General features: G+C 43.9%; 1 protein-coding gene across 3 annotated transcripts in view; it reads right to left on the bottom strand.

Annotated features, from left to right (window-relative positions):
- itpr3 (inositol 1,4,5-trisphosphate receptor, type 3) overlaps positions 1 to 23,762 on the bottom strand; it is a 290,731-nt gene that overhangs the window by 127,190 nt on the left and 139,779 nt on the right. For all 3 annotated transcript variants that reach the window (XM_080210067.1, XM_080210068.1, XM_080210069.1), the window contains 7 exons: positions 22,488 to 22,587; positions 20,576 to 20,736; positions 16,391 to 16,532; positions 13,471 to 13,629; positions 12,057 to 12,229; positions 8,408 to 8,527; positions 4,293 to 4,475 (listed from right to left, as the gene is read on the bottom strand). In XM_080210067.1, coding sequence (XP_080066193.1) covers positions 4,293 to 4,475; positions 8,408 to 8,527; positions 12,057 to 12,229; positions 13,471 to 13,629; positions 16,391 to 16,532; positions 20,576 to 20,736; positions 22,488 to 22,587 — 1,038 coding nt within the window. The remainder of the gene's footprint in view (positions 1 to 4,292; positions 4,476 to 8,407; positions 8,528 to 12,056; positions 12,230 to 13,470; positions 13,630 to 16,390; positions 16,533 to 20,575; positions 20,737 to 22,487; positions 22,588 to 23,762) is intronic.

Genomic DNA, 23,762 nt, shown 5'->3' with positions numbered 1-23,762 from the left:
CTTTATCTTGAGGCTGTGCCCCCTAGTCCTACTGTCTTTTTTGAGCGGGAAGAGTCTCTCCACCTCTATCCTATCCATCCCATTCATCATCTTATACGTCTCAATGAGATCTCCCCTCATATTTACCATTTATATAGATGATCTGGAGGAGGGAACCGAGTGCAGGGTGTCGAAATTTGCTGATGACACCAAGATTGGGGGAACGGCAAATTGTGCGGAGGGTGTGGAGAGTCTGCAGAAGGATCTAGATAGGCTGGGCGAATGGGCCAGGAAATGGCAAATGGAATTTAATGTTGGCAAGTGTGAGGTGGTCCACTTTGGTAGGAAGAATGGTAGGAAGGACTATTACTTACGTGGCGAAAAACTGCAGCAGGCGACGGTGCAGAGGGACCTCGGGGTCCTTGTGCATGAATCGCAAAAACCCAGCTTGCAGGTGCAGCAGGTGGTCAGGAAGGCGAATGGGATGCTGGCCTTCATAGCGAGGGGGATTGAATATAAAAGTAGGGAGGTCTTGCTGCAGCTGTATAGGGCATTGGTGAGGCCGCAGCTGGAGTACTGTGTGCAGTTTTGGGCGCCGCACCTGCGCAAGGATATTTTGGCCCTGGAGGGAGTGCAGAGGAGGTTTACTAGGCTGATACCGGAGTTGAGGGGATTGAGCTATGAGGAGAGGCTGAATAAACTAGGCTTGTACTCGTTAGAGTTTAGAAGAATGAGGGGAGATCTCATTGAGACGTATAAGATGATGAATGGGATGGATAGGATAGAGGTGGAGAGACTCTTCCCGCTCAAAAAAGACAGTAGGACTAGGGGGCACAGCCTCAAGATAAAGGGGAGGCGGTTTAGAGCGGAGTTGAGGAGGAACTTCTTCACTCAAAGGGTGGTGAATCTCTGGAATTCTCTGCCCGTTGAAGTGGTGGAGGCTGCCTCGCTAAATATTTTTAAGAAGCGGGTTGATGGGTTTTTGATAAGAGAAGGGATTAAGGGTTATGGGGAGAGGGCGGGAAAGTGGAACTGAGCCACGACAGATCAGCCATGATCTTATTGAATGGCGGGGCAGGCTCGAAGGGCTAGATGGCCTACTCCTGCTCCTATTTCTTATGTTCTTATGTTCTTATGTTCTTCTAAACTCTAACGAGTACAAGCCTAGTTTATTCAGCCTCTCCTCATAGCTCAACCCCCTCAACTCCGGTATCAGCCTAGTAAACCTCCTCTGCACTCCCTCCAAGGCCAAAATATCCTTGCGCAGGTGCGGCGCCCAAAACTGCACACAGTACTCCAGCTGCAGCCTCACCAATGCCCTATACAGCTGCAGCAAGACGTCCCTACTTTTATATTCAATCCCCCTCGCTATGAAGGCCAGCATCCCATTCGCCTTCCTGACCACCTGCTGCACCTGCAAGCTGGGTTTTTGCGACTCATGCACAAGGACCCCGAGGTCCCTCTGCTCCGTCGCCTGCTGCAGTTTTTCGCCCCGTAAGTAATAGTCCTTCCTACCATTCTTCCTACCAAAGTGGACCACCTCACACTTGCCAACATTAAATTCCATTTGCCATTTCCTGGCCCATTCGCCCAGCCTATCTAGATCCTTCTGCAGACTCTCCACACCCTCCGCACAATTTGCCTTTCCCCCAATCTTGGTGTCATCAGCAAATTTCGACACCCTGCACTCGGTTCCCTCCTCCAGATCATCTATATAAATGGTAAAAAGCTGAGGCCCCAGCACCGACCCCTGGGGCACCCCACTAGTCACCAACCGCCAATCCGAATAGCACCCATTGACCCCCACTCTCTGCCTCCTATTTGACAACCAATCCTCTATCCACGCTAACACCCTACCCCCAATTCCATGTCCCCTGACCTTCTGCAATAACCTCTTGTGAGGTACCTTGTCAAACGCCTTCTGAAAATCCAGAAAGACCACATCTACCGGCTCTCCTCTATCCACTGCCCTAGACACATCCTCATAGAACTCCAGTAAATTTGTCAGACACGACTTCCCTTTAATGAAACCGTGTTGCGTCTGCCCTATCAAGCAATTCCCTTCAAGATGCCTCGCAATTTCCTCCTTAATGACGGATTCTAACATTTTACCTACCGCAGACGTTAAACTAACCGGCCTATAATTCCCCGCCTTTTGCCTGCCACCCTTCTTAAACAACGGCGTAACATTAGCCGTTTTCCAATCTTCTGGCACTTCCCCGGAATCCAGCGACGTCTGGAAAATAACCACCAAGGCATCCGCTATAACCTCCGCCATTTCTTTCAGAACCCTCGGATGCATTCCATCCGGTCCTGGGGACTTGTCCACAATCAGCCCCTCCAGTCTGCCGAGCACCACCTCTCTAGTAACAGTAATGTCATTAAGACCCTCCAGTCCTACCACCTTTCCATCGCTAACACCCGGCAAATTATTCACGTCCTCCTCCGTGAAGACAGAAACAAAAAAGTTATTCAAGACCTTAGCCATATCCCCATCCCCTACCACTAGGTCCCCTTTCTCATCCTCTAAAGGACCAACGTTCACCCTAGCCAGCCTCTTCCTTTTTATATATTTATAAAAACTCTTGCTATCCTTTTTTATATTAAGTGCTAGCCCAGCTTCATAGCTTCTCCTACCCTCCTTTATCAACTTCTTTGTCAATCTTTGTTGACATTTAAACCTTTCCCAATCCTCTTCTCGCCCACTGCTCTTAGCTACTCTAAATTCCTCCGCTTTTAATTTAACACTTTCCTTCACCTCCTTCGTTATCCACGGCTTATTACCTCTCCTCCTATGGTCCTTTTTGACCATCGGAATAAATTTCTGCTGAGCACCAAGAAAGATCTCCTTAAAGATCCTCCACTGCTCCTCAGCAGACCTACCTTCCAACGCGCTCCCCCAGTCCACATTCGCCAATTCTTCTCTCATCCTACCATACTCCCCTCTATTCAAACAAAGGACGCGTGTCCGGGAACCCACTTTCTCCTCCTCCATCTGCAACAGAAACTCCACCATACAATGATCACTCTCTCCAAGAGGATCCTTCACCGCAAGGTCCCTAATTCTACCCGCCTCATTACATAGCACCAGATCCAAGATAGCTCGCTCCCTCGTCGGCTCCAACACACACTGTTCAAGGAAATTATCCCGGCAGCATTCCAAGAACTCCTCCTCGAGCCCACCTCGTCCAACATGGGTCGACCAATCAATATGCAGATTGAAATCCCCCATAACTACTGCCTCCCACAGTTTCCTCCCACAGTTCAAAGATGTGCTAGTTAGGTTGATTGGCCATGCTAATTTGCCCCTTAGTGTCAGGAGGACTAGCTAAGGTAAATGCATGGGGTTATGGAGATACAGTCTGGGTCAGATTGTGGTCAGTGCAGACCTGATGGGCCAAATGGCCTCCTTCCGCACCATAAGGTTCTACGAAGGAAGGGTATCTATGACTTGGGCCAAAATAATGTGGTTGAGAATTATGGCCCTTTCAAATATGCTTAAAAGTATTCAGTTCAGGGAACTAGGGATGGACAATACAAGTAATATTGCCAGTGTTGCTGAAATCCTGAGAACAAATACTAATGAGATTGGAAATAAGAGTGCTTCGATACAAAAAAGGTCTAGTATAGGCAACAATAATAAACATTGTAATAATGAAGGTGTTGATAAAGCAATATCAACAAAATTAATCCAACCAATTAAAAAAAAAGTATTTTCACCAAAGTCCCTTAGGTAGCACCTACCATCCCACCACTGCTACCATCTTGAAGGACAATGCTACCAGACTGGGAATACAACCACCTGGAGGCTCCCCTCCAAACCACTCACCATCCTGACTTGGAAATATATCACCATTTGGTCAAAATCCTGAAATTCCCTCCCTACAGCACAATGGCGGAACCTACACCTCAAAAGCTCAAGAAAGAAGCTTACCACCACCTTCTCAAGGGCAACAAGAGTGAGCAATAAATGCTGACCTAGCCACTAACATCCACATCCTACAATGAATTAAATTATTTACCATTAAGATACCTACTCCTGTTGACCAGGCAGACTTGCCCATTAGGAGGGCGAGCACTGCCAGCAAAGGCCATTCTAGCATTAAATAAAATTTGCAGATAAAAAGAGGCTTGCCCTAGTCACCAGCACAGCTTACCTGAAGGCAGCTTTAGGCTTTGTTGCAAACAATCATTAGATCACCCTCACAAATTTACTCAAGTATTTGAAGCACTATTCTTCGACAAGATGCTGTTTCTGAATGTACCTTTATTAAAAAAAGGTGAATGATTTTAATAAATGATTTGCTAATTACCTATAATAAGCCAAGACGTTTTCATCATGAACATTGCCAGCTCTGGCCTCTTGAGCTAACTGTCTGATGCTCTTCTCCTGGACTTCATTCATTTTGTCTGTCCAAATTAACCAGACTTCCTCGTCAAAGTACTCCATACTCATGTACTCTGGTGACTGAGACATCTCCTTCACTGGCCTTAATCTGTAAACAAAATGAAAATGAACATTTAACTTCTCTGTGCCTTACACTGCATTTGCAAAAAGAGGGAAAAAAAGGTTAAAACTTGCAATGGCATCTATGTTGTACCTTATGTCCTCAGGAAGTGTTAAAATGCTTTACACTGCATATGAGTTCTGGTTGTTTTGTAGAAAGGCATAGTCCTGTTTGTACACAGCAAGGTCCCACAAACAAGTAATCAAATGAACAACCAGATAATCCATTGAGGAAGTGTTGCTTGAGATGGGAATTTGGTCAAGTCATCAAGAGAAGTGACTGTTCTTCTTTGAATAGAGACATATCCACCTGAGTAGGAAGATGAGACCACAACCTGGCGTTTTGTATCCACAATGATTCTATTTACAATTTTGCATGCAGGCTTCCCTTCACTTGTAACATATGAAGCTCACTCTATGAACTGTTTTAATGAAGAGCAGGCCCCTACTGCACTTGGTGTCTCCTTCAAATTGTGGATAATGTAGGCTCACCAACAATCTCGCATTCAATTTATTAAGTTGCAATATGCACCTCACGACTAGTCACAGAAACTGATATGTTGCAGGCTTTTAATGCAGAGCTTGAGATGCTCTGTTAATTGTCAGCAACACCTCACAATGGGACATGCCAGTAATGCACAAGATTGGCCAGCCATGCCAGGATAATGAAGATGAGGAAATGCCAACTGGAAGCGAAACAAGTTTTGCTAGACATTGACTAACCAGCATTTCAGAACAATTTATATTTGTCAACCAGAGAACATTGTGTAGCTATGTCAGTCTCAAGCTATTATGCTCTGAGTAGTATACATGAATATGAGTCCTTTTAGTAGAAAAACAGGGGAAAAAGACTGAGAAAAATAACACTGCCACTTGATGAAGCATTTATATCCATCTTTGTTACACCTAGGCTTCACAAAACGAAGCAATAGTCCAGATGGTGTTTAGCCTGAAACATCATTAAGCTATTGAACTTGAAACACAAAAATGAGTCCAGAAAACAAATCAATTTTGTACAAAACTTCTCAGCCTGTAGTTTTCAATTCCAGTTTTTTTTTAAAACGCTGTGTTGATTCTGTTGTCAGTGGAGCATTGGAGCTCTACATGTTGTTGAATTTCATCAGTCTCCACTTCATGTCCCTCATCTCCAACGCACATCAGCAGCAGTGTGTACCATCCAAAGCAGGCTTACCTGGGCCCACGGGCCAGCACCTGGACCATCAGGCCTCTCTGTTTTGCTCGAAGCCCATGTTCAAAATGTTGGTAAGTGAACTCGAAGATTCTTCAACGAAGTGTTCTTCCAATCACAGGCCATTTCTCTCTCATGTTTGCTGCTGCTAGGATCACTAATGAGTCACCAGCAGCAAATCTGGGAGAGAACCAGACACTGAGTGGAGGAGCAGCGTGACGCCCCCAGTCAGTCTGCTGGGCAGAATGGGGAGGTTCTCGGCGTGGAAGCAAGAGTCAAAGTGGTGACCTGGCAGGGGGAAAGTGGCTGCCAAGCAGGGATCAAGTGTTTGTGTTGAATCAGAGAGTGTCTGCATGAAAGTGGGGTGTGTGTGTATGCATACATGAGTGAGCGTGTGTGTGTGTGAGTGAGAATGTGTGTGCGTGTGTGAACAAGAGAATGTGTATGATTTAGAGTGTGTGTGTGAGCTTGTGTGTGAACAACAGTGTGTGTGTGTGTGTGTACAAGACAGTGTGTGTGTGTGTGAACAAGATTGTGTGTGTATGTGTGTGTGTGTGTGAACAAGATTGTGTGTATATGTGTGTGTGTGTGTGAACAAGATTGTGTGTATATGTGTGTGTGTGTGTGAACAAGATTGTGTGTGTATGTGCGTGTGAACAAGATTGTGTGTGTATGTGTGTGTGTGTGTCTGTGTGAGAGAGTGTGTATGTGTGCAGGAATCTAACTCACTCTCAAGCTCAGGGTTACTCACCCTCACCAACACACTCACCCCAACTGGCTGCTGTGGTGGGATATTGCTCAAGAGTACTAAGGATTATGGAACAAATGGAGTTAAAATACAAATCAACCATGGTCTTACTGAATGGTAGAATAGATTGAAGAGGTTGTTCCTACGTTCCCAATCAATTCTTATTTCATTTCTACTGCTTGCCATGTCAAAAGCTAAAAGGGGGTTAATTTTGTTGGAGTTTCTTCTGTTTGTTTGCAAGAGCTTTGGAAAGCAGTGAAAAATGGTTTAAACAAAACTCTGCTTGCTTGGAGACAATTAAGAATAAAACAAAGGCATGAGCACAAAAGTATGCAGACACTCCCAGACTAGGTTCAACAGGTCAACTGTCATGTTATTAGAATGATAAATGCACCAATCCCTCACAAGAAATTGTATAAATACTTTGTGGATTCTTTTACTAAGATTAGATGCAAGAAAACAGTTACACATTGATAGGGAGCTTGAAGACATCTGCTGGAATTCTCCAACCATTCGTGCTGGCGGGATTCTCTGGTCCCACCAGCATTGCACCACTTGCCACAGGTCTCCTGGCAGCATGGGGTGGCTTCAATGGGAAATCCCACTGACAGCAGCAGAACCAGAGGATCCTGCCACCAGAGAATGCACGTGCCTCCAGCCACCAAGCAAAACACCAAGGGAAGGCCAGAGGATCTCATCCATCAGCTGCAGGGCTGTGTGTGGTGTGTTCTGCTCCAAACTAAAGTGAAACTGTAGCTGGATCAGAAGACATATTTCCCTGAATGTATGTCATGCTGTCATCCCTTAAAGGTGTATTCCAATAAGTGGCAACACAGAACTCCTTCTGCATCTTTGATAATGTGTCTTAACTCCAAGTAAAGAAAGCACACAAGTGCATTATGTTGCAGTTTTGCTTCCAGCCATTTCACTTGTGTGGCCTCTGAAGTGGTGATTATGTGGGGTGGCACGATAACACAGCGGTTAGCACTGCTGCTTCACAGCTCCAGGGACCTGGGTTCGATTCTCGGGTCACTGTCTGTGTGGAGTTTGCACATTCTCCTCGTGTCTGCGTGGGTTTCCTCCGGGTGCTTCAGTTTCCTCCCACAGTCCAAAGATGTGCGGGTTAGGTTGATTGGCCATGCGAAAATTGTCCCTTAGAATCCTGGGATGCGTAGGTTAGAGGGATTAGTGGGTAAATGTGTAGGGATATGGGGGTAGGGTCTGGGTGGGATTGTGATCGGTGCAGATTCGATGGGCAGAAGGGCCTCTTTCTGCACTGTAGAGTTCTATGATTCTATTCCCTAACTTGTGATGTGAAGATGCCGGTGTTGGCCTGGGATGGACAAGATGAGAGGTCACACGACACCAGGTTATAGTCTAACGAGTATATTTGAAATCACAAGTTTTCCAGCATTGCTCCTTCGTCAGGCGAGCAGCGCTGTGAAAGTGTGTGATTTCAAATAAACCTGTTGGATTATAACCCGGTATTGTCTGACCTCTCATGTTCTCTAACGTAAGCTGTTAGAGCATTCTGGAACATGAGAACAGTCAAACTCAATCAGATTTGGACCCCAAAACTCACGAAAGAGAAACATTACAAAGGCTCTGAGACTAAAACGCTGGTTACCAGCGGACATTCGAACATATTTCAGGTTAGTCATCTTTGCTTTTTTTAAAAAGGAACACACTACATTTACAAACCGACAGCTACAGGAACACTTTGTGAACATAGTGCAATGTTTATTTAAGGTGCATGCCAAAGTTAACACAGATGATTGATTAGAGGAATCAGAAATACTGGGTAAACATGATGACATTTGTATGCGCTGTGTAAAGAATGTTTTTTGTCCTTTTCGTTAAGCAACGCAAACCTCATGCACAAACTTATTTGCTTCATTCAGGATGTGAATCAGCATAATTCTGTTACAAAACAAAAAAAGCAAAAACACAGGACACGCTGCTGAGAAAAAAAACTATCACTCACTCAGTTTTTATCAGAATATCTTGATTCTGAGGATCCAGCACACATTTACAAATCAGCTCCTGCGTTACTGGAATAGCAACGTTGTTGGACACACACAGATCTGATAAATAATCTAAAAACCTGTTGAAAAGCATCAAGAGTTAGAGACAGATGTTTGACAAAAATGCAGATTATTTCATTCAGCCTTTATCCCTACAGGGCTTCCAACTTATGGACACCATTTGAAAGACGTCAACATCTCCGACTGCCATCACGCACCTCCCATTTTAAGAGGTGCAGACTACTTTTAGCATAGAATTCCTACAGTGCAGAAGCATGGTGGCTCAATGGTTAGCACTGCTAACTCACAGCACCAGGAACCAGCGTCCAATTCCAGCCTCAGGTCACTGTCTGTGTGGAGTTTGCACATTCTCCCTATGTCTGCATGGGTTTCCTCTCGGTGCCCTGGTTTCCTCCCACAGTCCAAAAATGTGTGGGTTAGGTTGATTAGCCATGCTGAACTGATCCTAGTGTTAGGGGGACTGGCAGGGTAAATATGAGGAGTTATGGGAATAGGGCTTGGGTGGGATTGTTGTCAGTGCAGACTTGATGGGCCAAGTGGCCTCTTTCTGCACTGTAGGGATTTTATGATTCTAAGTAGCCCATTCAACCCATCGCGTCTGCACTGGCTCTCTGACGAAGCACTCTATTGAAGCCCACCCCTTGTCCTATCCCCCTAACCTCACGTATTTAGCATGGCCAATCCATTCAATCTGCACATCTTTGGACTGTGGAAGGAAACCAGAGCACCAGGAGGAAACCCACGCAGAACAGGGTGAATGTGCAAACTCCACACAAGCAGTAAACCATGGCTGGAATTGAACCCGGGTCCCTGGCACTGTGAGACAGCAGTACTAACTACTGTGCCACTGTGCCAATAGTGCTTAAGTAATGCTAAGCAAGTAATGATTTTTAACCCCCTGTTGGCACTAAGACCACTGAACAGCATGGTTAGCACTGGCTGCAGTAATCACGATAATAAGCAGCCAGCACTAAGATACCATGATGCCTGCATTACAATAGACAAATGTGGGTTAATTGTGCATGGTGATCCCCATGCCCACTTCCGGGGGCTATCTATTTTAACCATGATTTTGTCCAGAATACTGCAGTGCTCATAATACTTTAGTATCTCGGCAGAAGGTAAAAGCTCATGGTGTGGGGAGGGTTAATATTGGCATGGAATGAAGATTGGCTGGCTAACAGGAAACAGAGAGTTGGCATAAATGGGTCTTTTTCTGGTTGTCAGGATCTGGTGAGTGGTATACCACAGGGATCAAGGTGGAGCCTCAACTTTTTACAAATTACATGGATGAAGGAGCCAAAAGTGTGGTTGCTAAATTTGCTGATGATACAAAGATAGTAGGAGGATGAAATGTGAAGAGGAAGTAAGATGGCTACGAAGCGATAGAAATAGGTTAAGTAAGTGGGCACAAGTCTGGCAAATGAAGTATAATGTGGGCAAATGTGAAGGATGCAGAGGGGTCTGGGAGTCATCGCTCATGAATCATAAAAGGAATGTACCTACTGGTACAGAAAGTAATTATGAAAGCTAAATTATCATTTATTGTGAGGGGAATTGTTTTCAAATTTGAGAAGTTACGCTTTAGTTATATGGGGCATTGGTAAGATCACATCTGAAGTATAGCGTACAGTACTGTTCTCCTTATTTAAGGGAAATGTAAATGCATTAGAAGCAATTCAGAGAAGGTTTACTAGAGGTATACCAGAAATGAGCAGATTGTCTTTTGAGGAAAAGTTGGAGAGGTTAAGTTTGTATCTAATAAAGTTTAGAAGAGTACAAGGTGGCTTGATCGAAACATTTAAGACTCCAAGTGTTATTCATAGGGTAGATGTGGAGAAAATGTTTGCTTTTGTCAGAGAATCTAGGACTGGAGGTCATTGTTTAAAATAACAGGTTACTCACTTAAGACAGAGGTGAGGAGAATCTTTTTCTCTGAGGGTCATGAGTCTCAAAAGGCAGTGGAAGCAGAGGCTTTGAATATTTTTAATGCAGAGCTAAATAGATTCTTTATTAACAAGAGGCTTATCGGGGATAGGTAGAAATGTGGGGTTGTAGTTACAATCAGATCAGCCATGCTCTTACTGAATGGTGGAGCAGGATTGAGGGGCTGAGTGGCCAACTCCAGCTCCTAATTTGTATGTTCATACAATCTGAATGCAAATTTCTGTTTCACACTATCACATTCCTGGCTCAAATGAGTAACAAGTTAGAACTATAACCAGGAACTGTGAAAAAACATATTGGGTAGGATGATCTGATTCTTCCAAAAATCAATAGACTTTTGACTGCCACTCCAAATTTTTCGTTCCTGCCCATGATAGTTCCAGCCACAAATGGCACTGGAAAATCCTGGCCATTAATTTTAAAAACAAATTTGATCACATCCCTCAATTTAAGAAAAAAACATTGCTGTCACTTCAGCTCCTTTTAAAATGAATGGGAGCTCAACCAAGACGCATTTGTGTGCCCCACTTAAAATACCACACAAACCACATGTTGCTACAATCCAACTGTGTAAACCAAAAGTCGTTCAGCTGTTCAAAGCTGCAGGCACCAGCTCTAGTTTTGCTCAAGTAACGTGTGTCATGATTTTTTGGGGGCAAATCTTCAAATTACATTTGGGCCTAAAACTGATGCTGTGGATTGGTTGGCCGTTATTGAAACCAATAAAAAAGGCAATGAAAATGAGGTACTTCCTCAAACTGGTGACCTATGCAGACTGCCAGTTATGTCTGGGCAGCAAACTGAAACATAACCCATCATGTTTTACAGCGCAATGCATTTGGCACAATTCATTGCATGTGGAGTGCAATAATTACTGGGAGATATTGGAACTGATGTGTGCCAGCAACATTCCAAAAAGTGGAATTAAACGAATGAGTGTTTAATTTCTTTTTGTGGTGTTATTTGAGGCACAAATATTGACCAAAACATCAGGACAACTCCCCACCTGTGAGTTGTGCCGTGAGACATGTGCGTCGTGGTGGCACAGTGGTTAGCACTGTTGCCTCACAGCGCCAGGGACCCGGGTTCAATTCCCAGCCTCGGTCACTGTGTATGTGTGGAATCTGCATGTTTTCCCTGTGTCTGCGTGGGTTTCCTCCGGGTGCATCGGTTTCCTCCCACAGTCCAAAGACGTATGGGTTAGGTTGATTGGCCATGCTAAATTGCCCCTTAGTATCGAGGTATTAGCAGGGTAAATATGTGGGGTTACAGGGATAGGGCCTGGGGAGATTGTGGTTGATGCAGGCTTGAATAGCGAAATGGCCTCCTCCTAAACTGCAGGGGTTCTATGATTCGGAATCTGGCACATTTGTAAAAAAAAAGATCAGTTGAGGCCTGTAGTGTCTACCTCAATAGTCAAATGCGGCCTCATCTTAATACTGCACCTGAGAGAACGTGACATTACCTCAATAATCCGTGGATGGCTGAAGGAATTCCCCCCTAGGCTGAATCCTTCTAAACTACTTCGGAAGCTTTCAGACGACTTTTGACTGCACTGAACAGAATCCACCCAGTGCACTGAACACGTCTGATTAAGGCACAGTGAACAGAGAAACCAATTTTAAAACCACATCTCCCTACCTGGGTTCTCGGTTCTTCCTCACCAGTTTGACAAAGGTCTCAATCTCTGTTTTGGTGATATGTTTCTCGAGCAACTTCCTGTTGTTGTGGAGTAGAGCTGTAATTGTGTCTTCAGCCAAAATGTCATAGCCAATCTGAGACTGCATCACTCCAAATTGCTTTGCAATGTGTTCCTAGCACAGTGACAAGAAGGAGATGTCAACTGACAAAACACTTATTTTTATAGCACCATTTGTTTCCAGACTATTGTCTCCTCGCTATTCCAGTCTGCATGGCATGAGCTCACTATTCACTGATTTTGTGCTCCTGAAACTTACAAATACAAATAATTTTGTACAAATACAGTAATGTCCTTCCCCTTCCATAGGCTCATAAGTGTTCCAAAAGAGACATGTGCCTCACATAGTAATTGTTTCATAAATGTCCTTTGTGAGTAGGTATTGTTTTTGGATGTCCTGCTAGCATGATGGAGGCACAAAACAGAATTCAGGCCTCCAGGTCAGCAGGCCTCAGATAATATCAAGCTGCTTCATGAAAGGGAATCTATTTCTATCACCACTAATTAATTTGTTCACGTTTTAGTTTGTTTGTAACCCAAAACATACAATAGCATGAGCTGGAAGTATGTAGGAAAAAAATAAAAACACGGTCCTCCTTTAATACACTTGTGTGCAGTGGTACCTACATATTTTCCTATTATTACTAACTGTAAAGATTATAAGGGATATGTCATTGCTGATAGTGCAAATGGCAATTATTCGGTGTTAGAATTCCCACACAACACAAGCAAAAAGTGATCGATGATGTTCTCTTGAATGAATAAGAACAGGTGCAGCTCAGTCACTGCAGGGAGATCTGTTATCTTGTAGGCCCGTGGCTTCTGGCAGTAGCTACAATGAGTTCAGCAATCACTGAATGTTACATCCTGAATGATTAATCAAATGCTTTCGTCTTCAACCTTGTAAGCGGTGAAATCACTCCTCACTTACTCTGTAAATTCTGTATTTTTATTTTTTGTACATGAGCAAATACCACTTTCAGAACTAAATGTCTCACATTGTGTCCTTTGTAGGTCGCCAGTGACTCAATAAAAGATGGTAGAAAAAACATTGAGCAGAATTGGCCTCCCCCTCCACAGTGTGTTGCGCAGTAGCAGGAAGCAGCGCGCACTTGCTGACAGTGGAAGTTGTCAACAGGGTTTCCCGTTGAATGTACCCCTTACCGTCGGGAAGTCCGGGGCAGGGGTGCACCGTCAATTGGACTGTAAGACCCCGCCAGCGTGAATGGCAGCAAGATTTCAGCATTTGTTTCACACACCTGTTTCGTAAATGCTCATTGAAGAAACTAATTTGCAGTTGAAGTCATGCTTAAGAATTGGGTTTGGACTAAATGAACACGAGTCAGTGAACCACACCTGGTTTTTCCTGTAATCGTCCTGTGAGTGGCGAAGTACTCTGTAACACAGTCGGAACATGTACTGGTACGGGGCATTCTTCTGATCAGCCAGTTCCTCCAGCCTGAGCATCGGCCCTTCTCCTTTATCCACAAAGGGAGCCTTCAAAATTCCAAATATCTGTGCACGGGAGGCAAAGGCTTGATGATTCTGTCAGGCTTTCACTATAATAAACACAATATTTACAGCAAACATCTATACGCTGCACTGACATGTTGCTGCAAGAGATTCTCAGAGGCAGGAACAACCTGAGTGATTAGCCAAACTGGGAGCTGCCACCAACATTACCTGATTGCTGTACTAGCACAATACTGTCATTGGATAACCATCAGGAAAGAAGCCTTAATTACAAACTTACCCCAAATTAATGAGAGGAACTGAGAGTCCCAGCTGATAGCAGCTAATTGAGCGCTGATCAAAGGTCAAACTTCCTTGCCTTCATGGCTCAGCAACTCACTGCATAAACGATTGAGCTGTCAAAGAAGACTCTCAGGAAAAAAAAAAGGCTCACGTAATTTTACAATACTACGTCTAAAGACTTGCTAAGGAACTAGAGGGAGAATCACTAAAGCTGGAGATTTATTTCCATCAAGAAAGGGCTGTGGGTGGGATTTTTCACCCCACCCCTCCCGGCGAGCTGCCTCCAGTGGTGCAGGCGGCTTGCCATTGGCCGTCAGTGGGATTTTCCAGTCCCGCCGATGTCTATGGCTTTTTGCATGGCTCACACCCTCCGTCACTGAGCAATGCATCATGAGGGAGTTGCTGTCAGCAGGACTGGAAGGGGAAAGGCGAGAAAGGCCGGAAAATAAAACTCCGTGGTTACGTGGTAGTATTAGTAAATAAAATTAAAATGAATAAACATTAGTAAGGCAGTGGGAGTTAACTTTGAAATTTAACAAATACGTAGTTCGCATCTAGTTTCTTTATTTCTACATTCATACTCAATAAGGATATCTGAACACCATGGGCTGGATTTGCACCCTAGAAACACATAGCAGGAGTTGGGAAATTTCCTGGCTTGACCTGTCTCCCTCAGGAGGAGGTCCCTGCAAAGACGGGAATTTTGTTCTACGGATATAATACATCTTCAGAGGCTGAAATCCCTTCACCAAAATCCCTTTACTTACAAACTCGAACAGCAGTACACACAGTGCTAGCTGTTAGCAATCTACCTCAGGGGTGTCAGAGGAACTGACACTCCCGGTTAAGTACAAGGCAAAGACTCTCCCATCAACTGTGTCCTTAATCGGGGAGTTCATACTCCAATAGACCAACATCAATGGCCTGACTGAAGTCATTACAGTGGATTTGATGTTGGGCCTGTTGCCTTGGGTAATGTTTGAAGGTGGCCACAAGGATTGCCAGGTGCTGAGTTACAATATGAACAACTAAAACTGTGCTCTACTTCTTTCACCCCCACAACCCCCCCATTCACTCCCTATGTGCGCTCCTTGCCTACATATGCCTCTTCATACGTTCGATAAGGTTCCCCATGCAAGGTTTATTGAAAAAGTGAGGGGGCATGGGATCCACAGGGACATTGCTCTGTGGATCAGAACTGGCTTGCCCGCAGAAGGCAAAAAGTTGTTGTAGATGGGTTTTTTTCTGTATGGAAGCCAGTCACCAGTGGAGTGCCCCAGGGATCTATTCTGGGACCCTTGCTGTTTGTGATCGTTATAAATGACCTGGATGAGGAAGTGGAGGGATGGGTTGGTAAGTTTGCCAATGACACAAAGATTGGAGGTGCTGTGGATAGTGTGGAGGGATGTCAGAAGTTGCAGAGAGAGGATGCAAGACTGGGTGAAGAAGTGGCAGATGGACTTCAACCCAGGTAAGTGTGTGATAGTTCATTTTGGCAGGTCAAATGGGATGAAAAAATATATTAAGGATAAGACTCTTAGCAGTGTGGAAGATGAGAAGGATCTTGGGTTCACAGGACTCTCAAATCGACTTCGCAAGTAGAGGATGTGGTTAAGAAGGCATATGGTCTACTGGCCTTCATCAATCAAGAAATTGAATTTAGGAGTTGGGAGATAATGCTGCAGCTGTAAAGACCCTGGTCAGACCCCACGTGGAGTACTGTGCTCAGTTCTGGTCGCCTCATTACAGGAAGGATGTGGAAGCCATTGAAAGGGTGCAGAGGAGATTTACAAGGATGTTGCCTGGATTGGGTGGCATGCCTTATGAGGATAGGCTGAGAGAGCTCAATCTTTTCTCCTTGGAGAGAAGAAGAACAAGAGGTGACCTTACAGAGGTGTATAAGATGTTGAGAGTTATTGATTGGGTGGATTCTCAGAGGCTTTTTCCCAGGGCTGAAATGGCTGCACAAGAGGACACAGGTTTAGGGTGCTGGGGAGTCGGTACAGAGGAGATGTCAGGGGTAAGTTTTTCACTCAGAGGGTGGTGGGTGAGTGGAATCGGCTGCTGGCAGTGGTAGTGGAGGCAGATTCGATAAGGTCTTTTAAAAGACTTCTGGATGAGTACATGGGACTTAGTAGGATTGAGGGTTATAGGTAAGCCTAGTAGGTAGAGACGTTCGGTGCAACTTGTGAGCTGAAGGGCCTGCTCGTGCTGTAGATTTTCTATGTTCTAAACCCTCTATGCTGGCTTATGCCTATCCACCCACCCCCAATGGATTGAATGCTGGAATCAGGTGCTGGCCGCCATTTTGAAAGTCTGTAAAATCTCTGTGAAAACCCAGCCTCATAACCCTAATGGAAGACTAACATAAATTAAAGGTAAATAAAAAAGTCAGGTTGTTGACTTTACTTAAAGTGTTTACCTTGGACACTGCCACAGGAATCTGTAATAGCCTGTGTCATCTGCATTGTCTGTCCAAACTCATTTCTAACATGGTTATTAATGGTATTTGTTTAAGTACCTGCTTCAGGATATTTTGTTCTCGCATCAATTTTTGCCTTTCCCTGTTGGGTTTTGTCATGACGATGTCTAGAACATTCTGACCGTTGTTGGGAGCTTCCACAACAAAGAAAACAAGATCTTCCAATAACTTGATTGCAAACCTGCAGTGGACGGGAAACAAATTTGCAAACATCCCTGTCAGTCAGCTCAGTAAGAAAGCACAAAAACCATCAGGAATAACGTTAACCGACAAAGGTACATGTCCATGATCGAATACAATCCAATTTAACTAAAAAAATTTTAAAATGGTGTATTTGTGCTCAGGTAAATGGCTTGCTACGTATGGCGAATTGTAAAACAGGGCAAACAGCTGAGTGATGCTGCCTGAAGCCTCCACCTTCTGACCAACTCCTACAATTGTTAACTGTGCAAATAACTGATGGAGAACTCAAGTAGCTTTTGGCAGCTGTTCGCACTGTCAATTTAGACTATACTCAGTATGGAATATAGGCTGTAAGAGAGGCTGTAATGACCTAGTGGTATTATCGCTAGACTATTAATCCAAAAACTTAGCTAATGCTCTGGGACCCGAGTTCGAATCTCATCACGGCAGATAGTGGAATTTGAATTCAATAAAAAAAATCTGGAATTAAGAATCTACTGATGATCATGAAACTGTTGTCTGGTTCATTAGTTTTCTCTGGGGAAGGAAATCTGCAGTTCTTACCTGGTCTGGCCTTCATGTTACCCCAGAGCCACAGCAAAGTGGTTGACTCTCAACTGCCTTCAGGAAATTAGTAAGAAGTCTCACAACACCAGGTTAAAGTCCAACAGGTTTATTTGTTACCACGAGCTTCTTCATCAGGTGAATCCCCAGTGAAGCTCATGATACTAAACAAACCTGTTGGACATTAACCTGGTGCTGTGAGATTTATTGTGCCCACCCCACTCAAATACAGCATCTCCATATCATGGCTACCTCAGGAAATTAGGGATGGTCAATAAATACTGGCTAGCTACCGACGCCCATGTCCCACGAATGATTAAAACAGAACAGATTTAGGCTATGTGACTGAGGTGCACGTGGACAGAGTAGCAAAGTTCCACAACAAGCCCTTGAGATGTACATATTCCAATGCACTGTCATGCTTAGCCCATGAAACCATGTCAGCTGTGCAAGTGAAACAAGAAACTACAGATCAGGCGGGTTTGGAAAACTAACTCCAAATCACTTGACAGTTTCAGTCAGCTGTTCGCACTAACAATCACGGGAGGGAGTTGGAACATGCAGCTTTCTGGCAGTTCAATTAGGTGTTTGGTAACACTGTGAACAGCTCACTGAAACTGCTTAAAGACTTGATTTTGCTTCAAATAAGCAGATTTCTTCTAATTGGCCAATTTTGAACCGCACAGCACTTAATAAATTTTAACAAACTCCTTTGTAATTGTACCTACAATAATTGAAACATTGAATCTCTCCAGTGCAGAAAGAGGCTGTTCAGCCCATCTGGTCTGCACTGACTCTCCAAAAGAGCATCCCACCCAGGCCTTCCCCTTTAACTCCATGCGCTTACAATGACTAATCCACCTAACCTACATATCTTTGGCCACTACGAGGCAAATTTAGCAAGGCCAATCCACCTAACCTGCATATGTTTGAACTTTGGGAGTAAACCAGAGCTTCAGAAATAACCCTTGCAGATTCAAAAAGAATGTGCAAGCACCACACACAGTCATCCAAGGCTGGAATCGAACCCAGGTTTCTGGCGCTGTGAGGCAGTAGTGCTACCCACTACGTCGCCCAGCGCTATCAGCGGTCCGTGCGAAGTAAGAACAATGGAAATGGTATTAAATAAATATTATTTAATAGATAGGATAATTAAGATGTACAGAAAATCTAGAAATGAAACCAACACTAGTCTCGACAAGTCAGGAGGAAACCTAATACTTGGTAGCTTAGGAAAACACGGCTGTCAGTTGGAGAATGCTATGTGTGTTTTAGCACTCCCTGGTATAAATGAAATGGTGGTTGAATGATTCGCTATTTTGCCTTGTCCTTACAATGGGTGGTGCATGAATAAATTGAATTCTTTTGCAGTGAGTCACCCAGTGATTCCATACCTGTTGTATCTCAGAATTCAACTGATTCTTAATTGGACAGTCAAGCCTCCAGTACTCCTCCGATAGAGCAAAGGGTGACTGAGAAAGCTGGGAAGAAGGAAAGACTGAGGAAAAACGAAATAAGAAACAAACAAGGGAAGAAGAGATATTTTCAGGACAGTAAAAGAAAACTTAAAATCTTTCAAGGAGATGATGCTATAACTGAGAAAAAAAGGTTCAAAGTGATTGCACAGGAACCAAGCCATGATCTATATGGCTACACTGAAATTAATACACATTCCTCGATGTTTAATGCAAAGTTTTAGAATAGCTAACAAACAATGACATTATTACCTAGATTTCACACAATGCTCCATATTCTTATTGTGGATGTGGTGCTTTTAAGTTACCTGGATAGCCTAACTGAGGTTCCAATCAAATATATGGCTATTCTCATGTTTCCTGTCCCCATATATAATTAACAGTATTAGGAGTAAGCCTGTTAGCCCCTCACAACTATTCTATCATTCAATGAGATCATGACTGATCAATAACTTAACTTACCCAAATTTGCTTAAAATCTCTTAATAAATTTGACTAACACGTCTGTTATAAAATTAACAATTTGACTAACATGGATTGCTATTTGCAGAAGGGAGTTCCAAATTTCTCCCACCCTTTGTGTATAGAAAAGTCGCTTCTAAGTTCATTCTCAAAAGGGCTGAGTCTATTTTTTAGATTATGCTTCTCTGCCAGCATTAAGCTTCCCTGCCAGCAGGAATGATTTTCCCAATCTGCACTAGTTGTTCCTGTGATATATTTAAAACTTCAATAATCATCCCTTAATCTTCTGAATTCCAAGGACCACAAACCTTGTTTATGTGACCTCTCCTTGTCGTTCAACTCTTGGAGTTCAAGTGTCATTCTGGTAAATCTACATTGCATTCTTTCTAGAACCAAACTATCCTTCCAGTAATGGGAACTGAATCATAGAATCCCTACAGAAGTCCATCCAGCCCATCTAGCCTGCAATCAAAGTCAGTCCCCATATCTGCAACCCCACATATTTACCTTGCTAGTCTCCCTGACACTAAGGGGCAATTTAACATGGCCAATCAACTTGCACATCTCTGGAGCATGTGAGGAAACTGGAGCACCCAGAGGAAACCCACCCAGAAACAGGGAGAATGTGCAAGCTTCACACAGTTATTGAGACCAGGATCAAACACAGGCCCCTGGTGCTGTGAGGCAGCAGGGTTAACCACTGTACTACTGTGCTGCCCACAAGTGTGGTCTAAACCTATTCTCATATGGCAGTACTTAATTTCCCTATTGCTCATACCAACATATTTCAGTCATCTTATTTATTAGTCACTGCAAAATAAAAATGAAGAAGTTAAGAAAAAAAGTAGACTTGCAATAGTGTCTGAAAAATATTTTCTAAACTGCTGGAGGGAAAAAATACTTACCCAACTACCAAATATATATCTTGTTTTACAACTTCCTTCTGCTGAAATATATAGTGAAATAGTTTGCACTTAAAATCAAAACAATGGACAACCATCCTCTCTCACTCCAGAGTAAGGTATTCAGTTTTATTTTTCCTAACATGGGCAAGCTTAATTATTTCACTGCTGTTCAAAAATTAAATCTGCCTTCAGCAAGTTAGTGACTCTGCCCTGCATCAATTTTGCCTGTCAAAACATTGTCACAATAACAGCCGCAGAATAAGGTAGCAAGGCTTCACAAAAGACCCATTCATCTAATCTTGCTTCGCTCGCCCATTGGGACTTCTGTGGACAAGAGAATTAATCTACGCTACCTCGGGATTTTGCAACCGAGGCTTTAATGCAACTCTCTCCAAACAACTGAGACTTGACTACCTGCAGGCAACCTAACGCTCGGACCACTGCATCAATCAAGCTGGCTGTTAGACACTGGTGCACAAACCCAGCCACACTTCACTAGCCCTTCTAGCTCACCTCCAATCAGCCACTTTTCCCAGATAAGCTCAGCTGAAAAAAGAAAAATCAATCATTGGAAATGATAGGAATAAACAAATGAACTACAGTGCTGGCAGATAGCACTTGAGACACTTTGTTACCTTCGATCATTATGGTTTAAGGCTCCTTGCTCCAATTTTTCAACCATTGTTCCTAGGATTTTACTGGCATCATTTGCATAGTCCAAATCCCGAATTTCGGAGACTGGAACAGAGACAATTGCAAAGGCTTCTTTGTCTTCTTTGCTTGGGCACGTTCCAAGCTAAAATAAATAAAAAAGAGTGTTGTTTTCCATAATTACTTACGCTATGAATGCAGACTAAATCTAGAGATCTTTAATAAACATGTCCTGTCAATTAATCAATCGACCTACAATGAATTTCACCTATAGACACAGTTGATACAAACAAACAATTCCCCTCAGGCAGCGTGAGCTGCAATCATTAGTGGGACAAATGGCACTCTCCAAAATAAGTTAATCTTTTCAGAAGAAAAGGACAAACAATTCCAATGGTACCATAAATTTACCATTCACTTACACTCAATTGCTGTTCAAGACCCAAATTGCCCCTTCACTCTGCTGGATCAACTCGTTCATCGCCATTGATTAAACTGCAATGAAACAAGTTTGTTCCCCTTAATCCTGAACTACTGCACAGAATTCCTGCTAAACTGAAATGTATATCATCCAAAATTAAAATGTTCCTTCATCATTCAAGAATCTGCCCTTGGGTCACTGTCTGTGTGGAGTTTGCACATTCTCCCTGTGTCTGCGTGGGTTTCCTCCGGGTGCTCCGTTCTCCTCCCACACAGCGGGTTAGGTGGATTGGCCATGTTAAATTGCCCCTTAGTGTCAGGGAGATTAGCAGGATAAATACATGGGGTTACAGGGAGTGGGCCTGGGTGAAATTGTTGTAGGTGCAGGCTCGATGTGCCAAACGGTCCCATTCTGCACTGTAGGGACTCTATGATTCTAGTTTTAATTACTTCCTGTGCACAGCCTAAGACTGTTTTGCTAATTTTCTTTGGTCTCGATCAGCAATTGCAATGAAAACAACCAATATACAACAGCAATATGTAGATAATCAGGGTTACATTTGTCTTATTTCATAGCTCATTCAGTGAGACAAATCAGTTTTATTTTCCAAATCTTGTCAGAATCAATTGCAATTCAACAAATTCAGTAATCTGCTTGGATGTTGTGTTAGTACAGATTGATACCAATGAGTAGCATTTTCTATTCTCAACAGGTGTCCTGGGTGCTGCCCGAAACCATGCTGAGACACCCGCCCTATTTACTAGGAGGTAAGCCTGCCATAACATCTGCCCATCAGGCAGTTAAGTGAACAGCAGCAGGCATCCTCCTGACTAAGGACCCCAGAATATGACATACTGCCCGCCAGGAGCTGGCAGCCAATCAGAGCCAGCAGCTCTTGCGTTCAGCAGCACCAAGAGGAGGTTTTCGCTGCTGCTACTGGAACAACACCCACTCCTGGAGTCCCAGAATTGCAGAGAAACCCAGGGAAAAGGTAAGTACTATTGAAGGTTGGGGTCTCATGGGGTAGAGGCCATGGGGAAATGGGGGTCAGCAGCAAGGGTGGGGTGGTTGGCTGGCTGCGGCTTCCCATGTCCATTCCCTCAATCGTGATTAGTGTAGATCAATACATAGAATCCACACAGCTTAATCAGTCACACAGGCCTCATATTGGCAGGCCTGCCTGGAACTGGGAAGATTGCAATGGAGACCTTTCAGTGGTTGTTAATGGATCACTTAAGTATCTCAAATGAAAGCAGGGCAGGAAGGTGAGCAATGACCCATCCTACCCAGAGTATCAGTCTAGACGCCAACCCGCCAAATCTTCAGGGTCCAAGCTTGCTGGTCTCCTGTAGGAGCAGGTGATTCCACTGCCCTCTGAGATAACCACTACTGGCATTTAGTATATTGGAAAACATCATTGTAAACTCGACTGTGAAACTTAAAGTTAAACAGAGGAAGTTAAATTCAATAACTACCATTAGTCTTATTGGCCTCTCTTCATCGGTATCGATAGGAATATTCGTGCTCTGAATCCACGTATTGGTACAGAGGTGCCGCAATCTCACAAAGGAATTCCTGAAATATTAAATAGAATATTTCGTAGAATTGATTGGCATGTACACAGACAAATGGGGCTGTCAATGCTTTTTGAAATAATGTACTCATACTTAAGAAAGGCTGGTTTTCCTCTATTCATTTTACCACTGAGAAGTCGCTCCCACTAGTCACGAAGGGCTAGATGGCCTACTCCTGCTCCTATTTCTTATGCTATGTCACAGACTTTAGGATATTGTGGACGGCCACTTGCAGTTTTCCACCAAAGTATGAAGAAGTTTTGTGAGCAGGGTCTCCACAATTGTCCTGTTCTCTATGTCTAGTTCTAACTTGGGAATTCAATCGCTCTCCTGTCCCATCATCTTACTTCCAGGGGTGGTAAAGTTCAAGCAACCAGCCTTGTCCACAAATGGGTAGAGGAACCATAGATGACTTGCCCGTGATTTTCAGCTGATCTGAATGGAATACCAGAGGTAGTGTGCCCTTACAGCATAGTGGCACAGTGGTTAGCACTGCTGCCTCACAGCGCCAGGGACCTGGGTTCAATTCCAGCCTGGGTGACTGTCAGTGGAGCTTGCATGCTCTCTCTGTGTTAACATGAGGTTTCCTCTGGGTCCTCCGGTTTTTTCCCACAGTCCAAAGATGTGCAGGATGTGTAAGGTGTTAGCGTGGATAGAGGATTGGTTGTCTAATAGGAGGAAGAGAGTTGGTATCAATGGGTGCTATTCTGATTGGCGGTTGGTAACTAGTGGAGTGCCGCAGGGATCAGTGCTGGGGCCTCAGCTATTTACCATTTATATAGATGATCTGGAGGACGGAGCTGAGTGTGGGGTGACAAAATTTGCTGATGACACAAAGATGAGTGGAAAAGCAAATTGTGCGGAGGATGTGGAAAGTCTGCAGAGGGATCTAGATAGGCTGAGCGAGTGGGCAAGGACCTGGCAGATGGAGTACAATGTTAGCAAGTGTGAGGTTATCCACTTTGGCAGGAATAATAGTAGGAGGGATTACTATTTAAAGGGTGAAAAGCTGCAGCATGCTACGGTGCAGAGGGACCTGGGGGTCCTTGTGCATGAGTCACAAAAACCCAGTCTGCAGGTGCAGCAGGTGATCAAGAAGGTAAATGGGATGCTGGCCTTTATAGTGAGGGGGATAGAATATAAAAGCAGGGAGGTCTTGCTGCAATGTACAGGGCA

Source organism: Carcharhinus amblyrhynchos, chromosome 22, assembly GCF_965287045.1.
Source record: "Carcharhinus amblyrhynchos chromosome 22, sCarAmb.v2.hapA, whole genome shotgun sequence".
Classification (NCBI taxonomy): domain Eukaryota; kingdom Metazoa; phylum Chordata; class Chondrichthyes; order Carcharhiniformes; family Carcharhinidae; genus Carcharhinus; species Carcharhinus amblyrhynchos.
Note: the sequence above shows the minus strand (reverse complement) of the source record. Positions and strands in the feature narration are given on the sequence as shown.